General features: G+C 53.7%; 3 protein-coding genes across 4 annotated transcripts; all 3 read left to right on the top strand.

Annotated features, from left to right (window-relative positions):
• The first annotated feature begins 112 nt into the window (after positions 1–112).
• On the top strand, positions 113–8,113 carry RAVER1 (ribonucleoprotein, PTB binding 1). 2 transcript variants are annotated; one of them, XM_036757510.1, is made up of 14 exons: positions 113–430; positions 1,801–1,867; positions 1,989–2,458; positions 2,781–2,972; positions 3,115–3,247; positions 3,350–3,450; positions 4,019–4,106; positions 4,426–4,634; positions 4,725–4,806; positions 4,927–5,042; positions 5,372–5,455; positions 5,542–5,676; positions 5,957–6,040; positions 6,128–8,113. In XM_036757510.1, exons 1-14 carry the CDS (start codon positions 224–226, stop codon positions 6,272–6,274), a joined length of 2,115 nt encoding a protein of 704 aa, XP_036613405.1. In that variant the 5' UTR covers positions 113–223; the 3' UTR covers positions 6,275–8,113. The 2 variants fall into 2 exon arrangements, with proteins under 2 accessions (XP_036613405.1, XP_036613397.1); XM_036757502.1 differs by lacking the exon at positions 5,957–6,040 and having other exon boundaries at positions 170–430.
• Positions 8,114–8,480: 367 nt separating this feature from the next.
• Positions 8,481–10,676, top strand: FDX2 (ferredoxin 2). Its single transcript, XM_036757542.1, has 5 exons — positions 8,481–8,694; positions 8,851–8,908; positions 8,995–9,101; positions 9,816–9,903; positions 10,158–10,676. The coding sequence occupies exons 1-5, from the start codon at positions 8,541–8,543 to the stop codon at positions 10,312–10,314; spliced, it is 564 nt and encodes a 187-aa protein (XP_036613437.1). The 5' UTR covers positions 8,481–8,540; the 3' UTR covers positions 10,315–10,676.
• A 1,067-nt stretch (positions 10,677–11,743) lies between these two features.
• Positions 11,744–14,208, top strand: ZGLP1 (zinc finger GATA like protein 1). Its single transcript, XM_036740791.1, has 5 exons — positions 11,744–11,910; positions 12,134–12,571; positions 12,814–12,914; positions 13,226–13,319; positions 13,961–14,208. Exons 1-5 carry the CDS (start codon positions 11,744–11,746, stop codon positions 14,112–14,114), a joined length of 954 nt encoding a protein of 317 aa, XP_036596686.1. The 3' UTR covers positions 14,115–14,208.
• Positions 14,209–15,680: the final 1,472 nt, after the last annotated feature.

Below are 15,680 nucleotides of genomic sequence, written 5' to 3' on the forward strand. Positions count from 1 at the left end.
AGTCACTTCAATCACGCCTCCCCACCTATAATAGGCTGCCAAGGTCCAATTAGGGAACAGAACTCACCCATGAGTGGGCGGGAAGAATCTCTCAGCCAATGGGCTGCAAAAGAAGAGGAGGGAGGTGGGATTTGCCCTAGCCAATGGATGGGCGCGGCGCCGTTGCCGCTCTAGGCCGCTCCGCCCCAGCTCGCTGGTCCCAGAAGGCGCCGGGTTTCCCAAGATGGCGGCAGACGTGTCCGTTACTCACCGGCCCCCGCTGAGCCCGAAGCCCGAGGCTGAGGCTGAAGCGGGAGGTGTCGGGGAGCGTAGGGCGCTGGACCCACTAGACCCCGAAGAGGTGCGGAGCCGCCTGGAGCGGACTGAGCGCCAGTTCCGTAACCGCCGAAAGATCCTCATCCGGGGCCTCCCGGGGGACGTGACCAACCAGGTGCGACGCGGGGGGGTTGGGGGTGGGGAGGGAGAGAGACAGGAAAGACCAACACGCTCGATGTGTGTGAGTGTTGGGGGGATGAACGGGGGGACGAGGACGGACGAGAGACACCAGCACGGGAGGCTGGTTGGCCTGCGGGCGAGACCGCTCGCGGCGGGAGAAACTAAGGAGCATCCTCCGCCTGGGGGTGGGGGGGAGTGGGAGAGACCAACGTGGGAGTTCGGGGCGGAGTACGCCGAGGGAGCGTGCTGCGCTGGGGGGAGGGGAGAGAAGAAAAGAAAATATCTAGGGGGCGTGGCAGCCTGGGGGCAACCAATCAGTTTGGGCGAGACCGAATGATTGACGTTGAGGGGCTGGACCGTGGGTGCACTAAGAAGGCTCGATGGTGGTGCATCTGGCAGGGTGCTGGGGGCTATGGACGCGGGTGGGGGGGGGGAAGGGGGGCGGGGCTGGGGAGTGGGGCTGGTGGCAAGCTTGGCCTGGCCTAAAGGCACCCGGCTCCTGGGCTATGTGCGGGGCTCCAGGCCCTTTCCTATGCCCTCTGGGCGGAGAGGAGGAAGGAAGTGAGGAAAGCAGCCAGTCTGGACTCGGGCGGGGGGGGGGGGGGGGGGGGTTGCGATGAAAAGACGGAGACGAAGTAAGAGGGGTACCTGGTTTTCTCTCGATTAATCCTACAGCCATAGCAGAACTAAAGCCTTAGTGGAGAGTTGTGTGTGCCTTTCTGTCATGACACCCTGGCCCATGACCCCTCCCCCATGTCAATGCTTTTCTCTTTCCTCCATACGTGCTAGGAAAGTGGAACACAAATTTATTTTTAATTGCTAGTACCCTTGTACCCAGTAGAGATGAAGAATGAAAGTCAGTTTTTCCCCAGGACGGAAGGAATGGCCCCTTTGCAAAGAAATGTCCACGCTGAGGCTGGCGGTTAGGAATCTTTTAGACATGAAATTTTGGATTCGATGGTCTCACCAATGCCTTTTTGCCCGCTACTATATTCTAGACCTCCAGTTTTAGGACTAGGATATGGTAGAAGGTTTTGAACCATTGAGAAAGAGCTCAATGGGAAGAGAACAGATCTGTAGGCTGATTGCTTGCTTCTGGCCTGGTGTAGCATTTCTGGAGTAGGAGCTGCCAGTCCTGGTTGCTGCCCACCACTCTAGCTCCCTGAGGAGCATTGTGTCTGGCACAGAGAGCCCAGTAATTTTTGCCCCCACAGCTTTTCCTGCAAAGAGCTGTTAGCATTGAGGAGCTGACCTGAATCCTGGAGTTAGTTTGTTCTCTTCACACACCTCGAGCAGGCCCCCGCCCCCATCCCCATCCCTACCTTTGGTCTTTAGGTAACTTTCTTAATCTGTTTATTCCTACAGGAAGTTCACGACCTGCTCAGTGACTATGAACTCAAGTACTGTTTTGTGGACAAGTACAAGGGGACTGGTGAGTGGTGCTTTGGCAGGAGAGTATAGAGTAAGGAAGATGTGGGGGCCAAGAGGATGAGGTTCTGGGGGCAGTTGTACCAGTTTTGGTGATTCTGACCTCAGTGATCCTTTCGCCTTAGCCTTTGTGACTCTGCTGAATGGAGAGCAAGCAGAGTCGGCAATCCGCACGTTTCACCAGAGCCACCTGAGGGATAAGGAGCTGTCGGTGCAGTTGCAGCCCACAGATGCCCTGCTCTGTATTGCCAACTTGCCCCCAAGCTATACGCAGCAGCAGTTTGAGGACCTGGTGAGGCCCTTTGGCAACCTGGAGCGCTGCTTTCTGGTATACAGTGAGCGCAGTGGTCACTCCAAGGGCTATGGCTTCGTGGAGTATATGAAGAAGGATTCGGCAGCTCGAGCCAAGTCAGACCTGCTGGGCAAGCCCCTAGGGCCCCGGACACTGTATGTTCATTGGACAGATGCCAGCCAGCTGACTCCAGCACTGTTGCATTCACGCTGCCTCTGCGTTGACCACCTGCCCCAAGGCTACAGTGATGTGGATGAATTGCGACAGGCCCTCTCCTCTGTACACCCTCCCACCTTTTGCCAGGTGAGCAGCCCTAGCTCTGTTAGATTACTTGTTGGGGCATTACATCTTTATTAATAGAGTCATGGGAGGAACCTTAGAGTCCACTTCATTTCCTAGAGAAGAAAACTGGCAAACTGGCCCAGAGACGGAATGATTTGCCAGAGGTTCCACAAGCAGTGCTGGAGCCATAATTTGAATTTGGTTTCCCTGGCTCTGAATTCATTGGTTTTTCTATTACATCATGTTGACCTGACCTTAGATTTCCTGACTTGCCTATCCTCCACACTGGGGGGTGGGTAGTGATGGGCCTTCCCATTTATTTCCTCTGTCTTTTGCCCCACAGCTTGCATATGGGCAGGATGGAAAGCTGAAGGGGTTTGCAGTATTGGAGTATGAGACATCACAGATGGCTGAAGAAGCCCAGCAGCAAGCAGATGGGATGGCCTTGGCTGGGAGCCCTATCCGAGTGTCTTTCTGTGCTCCAGGTCCCCCTGGCCGTAGCATGCTAGCTGCCCTCATTGCTGCCCAGGCCACGGTGAGTAAGACCACAGGGCACCAAGCTCACTAAGAAACCCATGTTCCCTGGGCTTAGGATCTCTTACTTTGTGTCAGGGCCTGGGTCATCCTCCACGTGGGAGTACTTGACTGTGAATGGGTTCTTTGGTTTTTCTCTTAAGGCTCTGAACAGGGGGAAGGGGCTACTGCCTGAGCCAAACATTCTTCAGATCCTCAGTAGCTTAGGGCCCCCTGCATCTCTACAACTTCTCCTGAATCCCCTGCTGCATGGCCCTGGGAGTGGAAACAAGCAGGGTAAGTGTTCCCTTAGCCTCTTGGGATATGGGGAATAGCCTGGGAGGTGTTCTGGGTGGTAAGAGAATATAGTGAATGGGAATGATTTTTCTGGCCTGACAGGCCTCCTGGGTGCACCTCCGGCCATGCCCCTGTTGAACAGCCCAGCTTTGTCCACGGCATTGCTCCAGCTTGCCCTACAGACTCAGAGCCAAGTCCAGCAGGTACTGCCTCCCCTCCCTACTTGGGCTACAATTCCATGCTCTGTACCAACTCTCCACCAGAGTCAGGATTTGGGAGATAAGGCCAGGAATGATTGCCAGGCAACTCCATTCCTTTCTGTAAAAGTGTAACACATCTCTTTACTTACTTACTTGTCTGTGTTTGCCTGGCTGACTAGAGGAGACTCAACTTGACCCGGGGGTCTTTTGTGTGGATCATTGTGATCATCCGAAAGTGCACTTTACATCCCCACTTTTCTTGCCCAGAGACTGCCCTGGGCCAGCTCTGCCTGAGGACTTTAACCCTTCCATTGGCCCCTCCTTTGCTTTATAAGCCTCCTCTTCCTGACTTTCTGGAATGGACTTTGATTTTCTGTTTTTGCTTGTCTTCCTTGGAACAGCAGTCCTTTTTATTTGCTGATGAATACTATATCTCTCTTCCTCCTGCTATTAGGGATACTGATGATTTTTCCCCTGGGGTTGCTTTGACTGGCCACTCTGCCCTCCAGTAGTGTGTGTTCTTGGGTACACAAAGCCACCTGATTTCTGATACTGACCAAACTGTTTCTAGAAACCAGGAATCCTTGGAGACTCTCCCTTGGGTTCATTCCAGTCTGGAGCCCAGCCTGGCAACACTCTTCTTGGAGAGTTACCTGCAGGTAAATTGGGCTTCTGCTGCCTCTCTACTTAATCCATGAAATCATTCATTCAGGAAGCATATAGTAAGCACCTACTGAATGCCAAACACTGTGCACCTCTGCCTTTACATTCTTTTGGAGGGAAACAGCATGGATACGTAATGAGGAAATGCAAAATCTACACCGAGTAATGATGGGGCAGCACTAACAATTTGGGATGATCTGGAAAGGGCAGACACAGGCTTCACAAGAGATTAGGTCCAGGGCAATTTACGTTGGGTGGGGGAAGCAGTGGAGAGTTGGGACAACCTGTGCTCATGACAGATATCTCTCTTTGAAGGAGGAGTCCTGTCCTCAGACACGCCCCCAGTTCGAGGGAAGCCACCATCTCTCTTGCCACCTCTGCTGGGCACAGCAGGGGGAGACCGTGAAGCTCTAGCTCTGGGGGCTTCAGCTACTCAGCTCACCCCACCTCCTGCCTCCCTTCGGGGCTCTGTGCTCAGTGGATTACAGAAACTGAGTGAGAATGGGCCTCCACCAGCCTCTGGGGTAAGACTCAAACCCTTCGTCTGGGTGAGGGGCAGGCAGGGTTATCAGAAGCTATGCCTTTGCTAAAGGTGACTGTGTCTTCCTCCCCAGGTCTCACTGTTGGGAGAGCCACCCAAGGACTTCAGGATCCCCCTAAACCCTTACCTAAACCTGCACAGTCTCTTGCCTACAGGTAGTTGTCCAGTAAGGTGTCCAGGCTGAGAGTTGGGTTGGAGTAGCCTTGGGTTGGGAGGTGGCAGGGTAGAGTAGCCTCTAAGGAAAACAAATCTGACATTCTTCCCTTTGGCCCCAGGGGGTGGCGGCAAAGCCTTTAACCTGAAATCCAGTATGCTGGGCAGTGCTTCTGGCACCCGTCTGTCCACTGATTCAGGCCTATCCTCAGATGGCTATGGCTTTGATTACCCACTGGTAAGTCTCAGGGGCTGAGGCCCTGCTGCCCTTTTTTCTGTCTTCCTGCTTTTTTCTCTAGTTTCTATCTCACCACACACATGAAGCTTGCACATTTTCTCTACTCATTCAAATCAAACAGGACAGGGAGCCTACTGACCTAGGAACAAGCTCCAAGTTCTCTCATAGTAAAGCTGGGCTGTAAGCGTATAATAGCTTAGGAGTGAGCAAAAGGGAGGTACCCCGTCAGAGAGACCACATGGGCTACAATTATTGTAGTGATTGTTATGAAGCTGTTTAGTCCCCTTCTCTGAACCTTTCCTTTCAACTGTATATAATCTTTTCTCCAGGATCTAGGACCCCGGAGTATGTTTTCCCATCCCCGAGAATCTGTGCGGCCCATGCTGGGACCACTTGGGCATAGCAGACATAAGGTAACAGTTCCCTTTTCTCCACCGAATGCCATTCCAGCTCTTTTCCCCATTCTCACCCTGACCTCTGTCTTCTTGCCTCCCTGCAGATGTCTCCCCCACCCAGTGGGTTTGGAGAGCGGGGGAGTGGAAGTGGGGGGCTCCCCCATTTTTACTCAGGCTCCCCTACCTCCTACTTCACCAGTGGTCTGCAGGCTGGCCTCAAGCAGAGTCACCTTAACAAGGTGAGATCCCCTAATAGGCAGTGCAGAACATGGGAAGGAGAATGCTAAGGACCCCTTGCCTGGGCCTGACATGGGAAAGCCCAAGTCTTGGAGGGAGGGGGAGCCTGGGGTCAGCAGTTAACTCTTAATTGTGGGGGAGCTAAGGTCTTAGCTTCATGATAGAATCTAGGTCCCCTTGGGGAATAACAGCTCCATTTAGTGAGAGGGCTCTGTGGGGCAGAGGGGAGATTAACAAGCCTGGAACATGGGAATTGAGACTGATGGCTCCCTCACCTCTCAGGTTGTTGGCACATCCCCCATGGGTTCTGGAGAGGGTCTCTTGGGTCTGGGTCCTGGCCCTGACAGCCATGGCAGCCTGATGAAGGTAAATGGCTTGGGGCAGGTGGTGAGTGGGGCAGGCTGGGGGAGGGGGACCACCTTTCACCCGATGCTTTGTGCTTTGCATTCACAGACTCCCATTGGTGGCCAGAAACGAGGCTTTTCCCACCTGCTTCCCTCTCCAGAGCCTAGCCCTGAAGGAGGCTATGTGGGCCAGCATTCCCAGGGCCTGGGGGGCCATTATGCAGATTCCTACCTGAAACGAAAGAGGATATTCTAATGAACCCCTGACCAGAATCTCAACCTTACCCTAGGCTGGCTGACTGCTTTTAAAGCCCACTCTTGGATTTCCAATTTAAAAAAAAAAACCAACAAAGTGTATGTAAAGAACTTGCCTTCTGAACAGGGCCAGCCCCTTTCTCCTCAGTAGAAATGGCTGTGCCAGGGGATGGGGGTTGTTCCCTCCAATACCAGCACCTTTTGGCATCCTCCTTGGGGCCCTGCAGCTCTTAAGAGAGGCTCAGTGTTTCAGTTGTAGTGGTGGAGGAGAAGAAAAAAGGGGGTGTCCTCCAAGTAACAAGTAGGGACCAGACCAGGCAGGGGTCAGAATGTCTTTTCCCCATACCCTGGACCTATGTCACTCTTCTAGGGCAATATGCTTGCCTTCCCCCACATTGGACTTCTGGGGGGGCCACCAGAGATCCTGTCCCAAAAACATTGTAGCCTTAAGAGGCCCCCAGGGTTTGTGACCTCATTCTTGCTTTCTCCTCAATACCCTTTTCTCTATGACCCCTTTCTTCGTTGTCTTTTTTTTCTCTGTCCACTCTGTCATCTCTTCGTATGTCTTGTCTTGCTCCTTTCTTTCTCCTTGGTGTCTCTTGAGAGGCGTCTTGGGCTCCCTGGGTGGCTCCATCAGGCTGGGCCTATGCTGGATCCTGGGGTTTGAGTGCCTTGGACATCGTGCAGCTTCCTTTTTAGGGAAATGCTGCATTTGTAGGTTGCCTTTAAATTTTTTTTTAACAATTGTTTTTATTTTCTTGTGTGTGTTGTTTTTTAATAATAAGCCAGGAAGAACTCAGCTCCCTGATTCCTCTGCATCCCAGGGAGCCTGGGAAGCTCAACTTACATATTTTCTTTATGGCTTTAAATTTCTTAGCCATATGTTAGAGGTGATTTTTGGCGCGCCCCCCTCTCCCCCTTTTTTAATGCTGCAGGTGTGGCTGCCTCCCACCCCCTGCTGCTGCTTCTGGTCTTCATATAGAAATGGCCCTTCTGTGTCCCCAGATGCCTTAAGGCCCTGAGCCTCAGTCCCTGCCCAGTCCAGAGAACTCAGCATCTGTGGTTCATTCTGAAGCTGCGGGGGCTACACTTCTCTCCTTAAAACTCAGGACCAAACAAACAGAGAGAGGAAGGGACAGATTGGGAGGTGAGCCTTTAAGCCCTGCCTCTCAATTAGCTCAGCTCAGCTGGAGAGTGACTTTCTGCTGGATTGCAAATCCAGCAGTTGCAGAGGTCTCCTTTGAAGTAAAGCTTTATCTTTCATTTCACCCATATTTCACCCCCCAGTTGGTTTTTATGGTGAAATTCTGCCCAACTATGTCAGCTGGAAACCCCCAGCTGCCCCTAGCCCTAAGGCCAAAGTCTCCATGCAGAATGATACCTTCTTCCTTGCCCCCAGGGAGAGAAAAGGGCCATCGTAGGCCTCTTCTTTTAGGGTAGGCTGCCCCTCTCCCAATTCAAGTGAGCCAACCCCTTCTAGTGCCTCCATGTGCCCTGGGCACACCACCTCATATGCCTAACCCATCTCTTCCCCCATTCTAAGACCTCCTGCCATGCTTTTCCTCATTGCACTCCTATCTTCCCAGTATTCCCTTTCAATCTGTACTTTTGTGTTTGCTGAGCTAGACCTGGCTGGACTACCTGTTCCAGGGCTCTGGGCTCAGACCTGCTGTCTTTGGACCGGCCCTAGCTTCCAGGGGCAAGGTTTTCAGTGCCTCCACTGTCTGTCCTACAGGAACCCTGGGTGGGGGGGTAGTAGCTCTGTCCTCGTAAATATGACTGTCCCTTGAAATCCACATTTGCTGAATTAAAGTTTTTAAGTAAAATGATTTTAATGAAACTGGTACTTGACTGATTATTTCACCAGCCAGCGGCATTTTGCCCACACGCAGCCCATTCTTAGAAATCTAAGCGTGGAGTCTTGACTCTTGGAATTAGCTCCTAACATAACAGCCTGTCTTCTCAGGCCCATCGAAGGGGCGTATCTCCATTCTCCCATCACTTTGTTGAACTAAACGGAATAGTGCACGGTAAGGGCTTTTGTAAATGTTCGTTGAGTTGGCAGGGGCGGTCAAAGGCTGAGTCCGGGCAGTACGACCTCCGTCTTCGGGCAAGAGGGCGGGGAAAGAGAAACCTAGCTTGGAAATGCGGGAGCCGCCTGGGTTTGCCAATCTGCGCGGCTGTTCTGAGAATTACAGCTGACCCGCGAGGATCGGTAGTGAATTGCGCAGGCGCCTGAGGCCTTGCTGGGTCACGTGGCGTCTGTCATGGCCGCCTCCATGGCGGGGAGAAGCGTGAGAGCCGGATCGTTGATGCGGGCGGCGGGAGGCGGCCTGTGGCGGGGCCCGGGGTCCTGCAGACCGGACTCGGGGAGAGCTGTCGCCCAGTCGCCGGTCAGGCCCAGGGGTTTCCGGAGCACAGGTGCTTGGAGGAGGGGATGGGGCTCCTCCCCTCGCGGTAACGTGCCGGCCGCCGAGGGGTGGGGGGAAGGGTGCTGAACGGGCTTAACCCCTTCGCCCCCGGGGCCCCCTCCCCTTTGGGCCGGACCCTACTCTCAAGGCACGCGCTGTTTTCCAGGCCCTTGCCCCACGGAGGAGAAGCGGCAGCCGGACCCGGAAACTCTCTCCGGGGACTTGTGAGTAAGACCCGCCCCGGGGGAAGAAGGGGAGAGGCGGGAGCCGTGACTCGTCCCCTCCGTGACAACTCCTCCTCCTTTCCCAGGGTGAACGTGGTGTTCGTGGACCGCTCGGGGAAGCGGATCCCCGCGAGTGGGCGAGTGGGCGAGGACGTGCTGCGCTTGGCCCAGCGGCACGGCGTCGATTTGGAGGGTAAGCGGGCTCGCCAGGACCGTCCGGAGCCGTGGGGAAACTGAGGCCCGTGGACGGGGAATCACCGAATGTCCGAACTGGAGGGAACTTTAGCCTCGGCCAGTCCGACACTCCCACTTTATTGCATTTTGTGTGGGTGGGTGTGCTTTTGGTTTGGTTTTTGTTACTTAAAAAAGTTCTGTTGCTAGCTTGTTTTTACAGAACAGTCATTTAGGGAAACGCTCCTTTCCTTCTTCTCCCATTTGAGTCCTCTCTTGTAACAGTTAAAACAAAAACATATGATGCAGTGACCTTCCCTGGCTGCCCCAATGACCATCCATCTCTGCCAGGAGCAGAAGAGGCTGTGCAGAGAGGCAGGCACTTGTTTGAAGTCACCCAAGAATAGCGCCTGAAATCTCTTTGGCCAGTCAGTCCAGGGACATTTCTACTTATTATAGTAGAATTAGGAAAGGAGCTCGAGCTTGTCCATTCCAGGCTTTTCCTGTTTCTGGTTGGGGGCACTTTCCCCTATTCCTCGGGAAATAACCTAGAAAGATTAGCCTTACTCCCCCTCACCTCCCTATATCTATGCATTTGACCTCACATTTTTTTCTGTTGTATTTTTACTAAGCCACCCACCCCACTGCCTACCCTCTTCCTGGCTTATTTTTGTCCAGCCTGTACGGAGGAGGAGGAGGAGTTTAGGTCCCCCACATGTACCCTTTCCTTCCACAGGAGCCTGTGAGGCCTCTCTGGCCTGTTCTACCTGCCATGTCTATGTGAGTGAAGAGCATTTGGCTGTTTTGCCGCCGCCTGAAGAAAGGTAAGAGTTGGGAAAGAGGAGAATGGCAGAGACTGCCCTTGGGGCTGAGGCTTTCTGGGGTCTCTGGTCCAAGAGGCTTGAGCCAGATGCAGATGATGGATCACAGTAAGCAGTGGCCACAGGTGTCATCCAGGCAGCAAGGGGAAGAAAGAGGCAGGTGGGTGGCTGCCTGAGATGAGGGGTTAGGGGTAGAATCCAGTCTGCTCCCCAAACCCACCTGCTCCTTTATTGACCACTACCACTTCTTTGGGCAGGGAGGATGACATGCTGGACATGGCCCCACAGTTGCAAGAGAACTCGAGGCTGGGCTGCCAGATCATCTTGACAAAGGAGCTCGAGGGTGCTCAGTTCACTTTGCCGAAAATCACTCGAAACTTCTATGTGGATGGCCATGTCCCCAAGCCCCACTGACAAGGAGGACCAGCCGAGGGGTCTGGAGGCACCTGCTGCTGCTGCTGGACACATGGGCTTGGTAGCTGCTTGGCTTGAGCATGGGACTCCCTTAACGGACATATAGCCCATCTCTTGCCCTACTCTTCTCAGGGCCTAGCCCTGTGGACCAAAGTGGGTCAGTTGTGGATACCTTATACCGGACCAGAGGGGGCTCAGAAGAGAAGCCATGAAGACCCCTTTTCTTGGGAGGAATCTATACTTGTGCTCTAGAGGAAAAAGCCCCTCTCGTGCTTCAGCCTTGGCAGGGGAGGGGATGGGGCTCCTGGGCCCCCAAACTAGGGGAGTCTGTTAGAGCCACAATAAAACACTTTGTTCACCAGTCTGTGGAACCTCTTTGGAACAGGGAGGGGCCTTAGGAGGTTTTTGCCATAATTCTACCACCACCACCCTGACAAACAGGATAAGTCTAAATTTATAAGGAGAGAGGATTTTAAATTGGAAGCACGTTATAGAAAATGTTCCAACACGAAGAAGAAGGAAGGGGAAAGACTTAGCTAGTCAGATTCACACATGCAAGCAGAAGAGAGGCAAAGCTGAAACCTAGGTCTTCTGGCACTGGGTCAGCCCTGGGAAAATGGCACTCAAATGCAGAGTGCTCACCCAGTTCACTTGGCTCCTCTGGTTTGGGGAATGTGGGGTTTTCTAGAAGAGGAATCGTGGGATATGATAGTATTCACATAATACCTTACAGTTTACAAAGAAATTTACATAGAATATGGCATGTAATCCCCACATCAACCCTGTGAATTGGATGATTTTGTTGTCCCCGTTTTACAGATGGGAAAATGGGCTCCAGTCTAACTATCCAATGAGCTGCCTCTGGGTGGCTGATAAATATATGAACCTGACTGAGGAAAAGGGGATCTAGATAAGGAAATAGGCTTAGAGAAATGGAATTACTTGCCCGGGTCTATCTTTTATTTAGGAGCGATGCCAGGACTACAGTTGAGTGTTCCAGAGGCCAGTTCCGTTCCGGGCTCGTCCAAGACTGGGAAGATCTAATGAGATGGATACACTACAAGGCCCCTCCTCTCATTTTATAAATGAGGAAATCGGTTCTTAGAAGTCTCGACTTGCCCAGTAATCATACAAGCAACAAGTGGGGGTGGGGTCAAGAGAAATGTAGCATTTAACGACTAGCCTAAGCCAGAAATATTGACGCACCGATATATATAAGGCGATAGCCGAGCATCTGCCTAGAGCTACCCTAGACAGGCAGCTTGGCTCCTAACCCGGGGGTCTCGGACACCCAGGATGGGGTGGGGCCTTCGCAGTGACCACGCCCTCCTCAGCTGCCGCCGGTTCTCCCCCGGACGGGGGCGGGGGTGGAGGCGGGGGCGGGAGGCAGAATAGCCACAGGTCTGGGGTGGGGTCTCCAGCTCTCGCCATGGAGGGGGAGCCCACCCCGGACTTTTCTGTCCTGCAGGAGCTGCTGGCCCCGCCCTTCCTGGAGCCGGAGCCAGAGCTCGAGGGGGCGCACCCTCTGCCTCACTCTTCTCCCTGCGCCGGCTCCTTAATTCTGCCCCAAGAGAATAAGGGCCCTGGAGATAGCAGGTGTACAAGGGCTGAGACCTTCCCCCCACCTCCCTACATGCCCCACAGGGACAGGGAAGACTGGGCCTAGCCGGAATAGCCTTCCCAACAGGGATGCTTGGGGTCACCCCGGGGACATTCCCTGGGTTCACGCAGGGTCAGCCAGGGGCCACTCCCTGGGGGCCTCGGGTCAGTCTGTGGGGCCTGGGGGAGGGCAGCTAATCGCATTGCCTGCTCCCCCTAGGTCTCCTTGGCTGGCCCTCCCAGCTGCAGCGACCGGCCTGCGCTTCCTCCAAGAGACAGCAGAGCGGCTCCGGCAGGCTCCTGTCCCAGAAGCCTCACGAGCTGAGCCCTGGCTGGAGCCATCACTGGCCCCCAGGGCCTTGGCCCCCCTGACGGGCCCTGGGGATCCTGGAGCCTGGGATGCTGTAGACTCACTGGCCCTCATCAGCCTTCAGTGTCACAGACTGAGCCCCCCGAGGTCCAGGAAGCAGGTGGGGCTGGGAGGGGGACTGGGTAGGGGACCTGGCCTCCAGTCCCGGGCAGGCAGGACCCTCCGCAAACAGCCCCACCCCCAACGGGGAGCCGAGGGGCTGGAGCCAGGATTCCAGGGTGTTGTGCTGAGGATGCACCTGAAGCCTGATCAGGAAGGGCACCAGCTGCTAATCACTGCCCAGTTCAGGTACTGAGCTGGGACATCCAGGACCTTCTTCCTCACATATCTTGGCCCAGAGGCTAAGTGTTCTTCTGAGAGACTTGGGGACAGCAGAGTGGGGATAGGCTGACTTGGGGAAAAAAGTAGGAAGGTGGTAAGGCTGAGGGAAGGAGTAATTCAGGGGTCTCTTCTTATGAATAAGCCCAGGGGCTTCTGGGAACACAGAAATGATGGTCAGGGCCTAACCATCCTCTCATTTCCCCCTACAGTTCAGCCTGTGGTTCCCGGAGCTGGGGGGCCTTACCTAGTCCCATGGAGGCCTTGCCCAGTCCTATGGGGGCATCCACATCAAACCATCAGGATTCTCCAGGTATGTAAGAAAACCAGTCCTTTTCTTGCTCACCCCAGGTGGGAGGCTTCCTGGCAGGTGGAAGTTAAAATCGCTGTGCCACCTGGTTCCTGCCTGTCTGCCATCCCTCTCTCTTCCTCCCCACCAAATCTGTCTCTTCCCGATCACCAAGGCTGCTGCTGCTTCTCTTTCAGTGTTGACTACCTGGGTTAAGACTTCTGCACCTGGTGGGGAAGTCTAGACCATGAGTCCCAGATGCCCATTTCTGCCCAGAGAATACTAGCCAGGTGCCTCTTTCCTCCCTCACCCCTATAACACTTCTGGCTTTCCAGGGAGTCGATGTTGTGCTTCCTGCCGAACCCAGAGAACCCCACTGTGGCGGGATGCAGAGGATGGGACCCCACTGTGTAATGCGTGTGGCATCAGGTACATGCTGGGCAAGAGCAAGGGATGTGAGGTGACCCTGGGCCAGGCTTGGGAGCTCCAAGTTGGCCCAGGGATCAGGAAGGAAGCTTTATCCCACTTGGGATAGGAATGCAGGCCTTCAAGCATCCTTCCTTCCTTTCAAGGTCCTTGGAGAGTCAGGAGGGAACTCGGTGACAGCTACTTAATTCTGACATCAGGGTGAGGTGGTGCAGTGGATAGAGTGCTGGGCCTGGAGTCAGGATGACTCAAGATCAAATCTAGCCTCAGATACTTACTAGCTGTGTGACCCTGGGCAAATCACCATCTGCTTTAGTTTCCTCAGGGCTGTTGTGAGGATGAGATATTTGCTTTGAAAACTTTAAAACTACTCCATAAATGCCTTTTACCACTACTACCCACTGCCTTCACAAAAGACCTTAGCCTAGAAGGGACAGGGCCTCCCAATGCATCCTGGGCCATCTCCAGTCCTCCTGGTGAATATCAAGCCACTGGACCCAGATGGCTCTGGAGGAGAAAGTGAGGCTGGCGACCTTGCACAGCCCTCCCTCACCCAAATCAAAGTCAACTGCAAGTCACATCATCATCTCCCTGATGTCATGGTCCTCTTTGAGAACAAAGGACAAACAACTGCCTTCACACAGGTACAAAAAGTATGGAATCCGCTGCCCTGCCTGTTGGACTGTACCTAGGAAGAGCATCTGCCCCCTTGGGCATTGTACCCGTTGTGGGGCCTGGCTCTGTACCCCACAAGGCCCTAGCAGGAAAGGTGAGGAACTGCCCCTTCTCCTTCCTTGACCCTAGTGCAAGCCCACCTGACTTTACTCATCCTGTCCCTCTCCCTATATGCCTATCCTTAGTCCCATGGACCCCCACCTACATTCTGAGGAACTTTAGCTGGAGAGGAATGTAAGTGAGGGAGGGAGGGAGGGTTCTTGGGTCTGGAAGGCAGGGGGAGGACATTCTGTCTGTCATATTTATGCCTCCTCTTTGCCTCCAAGGGACTGAAGGCCATGACTCCAGTGTCCGACCCCGGGTGCCCCGGCTCCATGGGGAGAAGGAAAAAAGCTTCCCCAGAGAAGCTACCGTGAGAGCAAGACAGGGAACAGGGGTGTCCACCAGCCTGGGGCATAGTCCTGATGAAATGTGGATTCCTGTCCCAGTGGGAAGGCCAGAGCAGTGACCTCAATCACCCCCACCCTCCCACTCATCCAAAGAAAAAAATCAGAAATAAAATAGATCTGTTCCAGCAGAGGAAGACAACTGTGTCTGATTGGGTGGGAGGAGGCATAACCCTACTAACCTTGGCCCCTACTCTGTCTTCTGACCCTTCCCCTCACATGCTCCCTGAAACAATTCTGTGCTTTTTTTGTGGGGGGGGGGGGAGGGAGGATGCCTCTTCTAGACACACATAGCCATGCGCCTTGTTACACACGTGGCCATTTTCCATCTCTTCAGGGAAGTTTTGCTCTAGCACCAGAACTCACCAAGAGACTTCTGGACCTTACCTCTGATAACAGCCTAGGTCCTTCTGTCTGAGAATTTGTTGGGTGGGAGCAGCAAGAAAGCTGGAGGGAGGGGTACAGAAAATGAGGAGAGGGAAAAAGCATCAGCTGGCAGCGTGTCCATGTGTGGTTATTGCCCCCTCCATGCAGATGTGCTAAGAGTCACCCCAGCTGTGAAGCTGTGTGTCCTTTGGGGATCTCGTGCCCTGACCTGGGGGGTGGGGTTAGGGGTAGGGGATTCGGTTGGGGACGGGGTTTGGACTGAGGCGCTAGTGGATGAGAAGCAGCTGGTTCAGAGGTTGGGTTTTACTCTGCCCCAGGTGCACACACTGAGCTCATCATGTCCTGTTCATACTCTCCTTCCCCCATCAGGAATCAATCATATTAAGAGACTGAGGATCACAGGAATGAAAGTTAAAACTTTGACATAAACTTTAGTTCTTCAGGGCTGGGAAGATCAATGATACTAAGACAGAGGTTCTTTGTCTGAGATTCCAGAGGCCCCTGTCTAGCCACAGAAAGGACAAGACAACTTAGCAGTTGACCCTGTTCTGTACCTCAGTTTACCAATATGACATGGGAAAAGTGACCCCAAGGGCAAGGGGAGAAAAGTTGCCCCACCTCCACCCTTCAGGCATTGAGACTTTTTTGTTCTCTCTGCCCTAGTCTCAGGACTTTAGAGAGGGTCTGACCAGATGCCTCAGGACTTTAGTGAACTTCTCAGGCAGAGTAAACTGAGGTAAACCTTGGAATCCTGGCCACTTAGTCCAGTTTATGCATCTCCTCTTTGTTGTGATTTAACTTTGTCCTCCACTGTCCAAAGATGCTTCTCTGAACCTGGGCTGGGTTTCTAGGAGAG

This window comes from Trichosurus vulpecula, chromosome 1, assembly GCF_011100635.1.
Source record: "Trichosurus vulpecula isolate mTriVul1 chromosome 1, mTriVul1.pri, whole genome shotgun sequence".
In the NCBI taxonomy this organism is placed as follows: Eukaryota; Metazoa; Chordata; class Mammalia; order Diprotodontia; family Phalangeridae; genus Trichosurus; species Trichosurus vulpecula.

What these genes read in the sequence shown, in the direction of transcription:
- ZGLP1 (XM_036740791.1), top strand. Translation starts at nt 11,744, where the DNA reads ATGGAGGGGGAGCCCACCCCGGACTTTTCTGTCCTGCAGGAGCTGCTG. An exon ending in AAACCATCAGGATTCTCCAG is followed by an intron (nt 12,915 to 13,225) that starts GTATGTAAGAAA and finishes CTGGCTTTCCAG; the next exon opens with GGAGTCGATGTTGTGCTTCC. An exon ending in TGTAATGCGTGTGGCATCAG is followed by an intron (nt 13,320 to 13,960) that starts GTACATGCTGGG and finishes GCCTTCACACAG; the next exon opens with GTACAAAAAGTATGGAATCC.
- RAVER1 (XM_036757510.1), top strand. Translation starts at nt 224, where the DNA reads ATGGCGGCAGACGTGTCCGTTACTCACCGGCCCCCGCTGAGCCCGAAG. An exon ending in GCACAGTCTCTTGCCTACAG is followed by an intron (nt 4,807 to 4,926) that starts GTAGTTGTCCAG and finishes CTTTGGCCCCAG; the next exon opens with GGGGTGGCGGCAAAGCCTTT. An exon ending in AGCAGAGTCACCTTAACAAG is followed by an intron (nt 5,677 to 5,956) that starts GTGAGATCCCCT and finishes CTCACCTCTCAG; the next exon opens with GTTGTTGGCACATCCCCCAT.
- FDX2 (XM_036757542.1), top strand. Translation starts at nt 8,541, where the DNA reads ATGGCCGCCTCCATGGCGGGGAGAAGCGTGAGAGCCGGATCGTTGATG. An exon ending in CAGGGGTTTCCGGAGCACAG is followed by an intron (nt 8,695 to 8,850) that starts GTGCTTGGAGGA and finishes GCTGTTTTCCAG; the next exon opens with GCCCTTGCCCCACGGAGGAG. An exon ending in TTGCCGCCGCCTGAAGAAAG is followed by an intron (nt 9,904 to 10,157) that starts GTAAGAGTTGGG and finishes TTCTTTGGGCAG; the next exon opens with GGAGGATGACATGCTGGACA.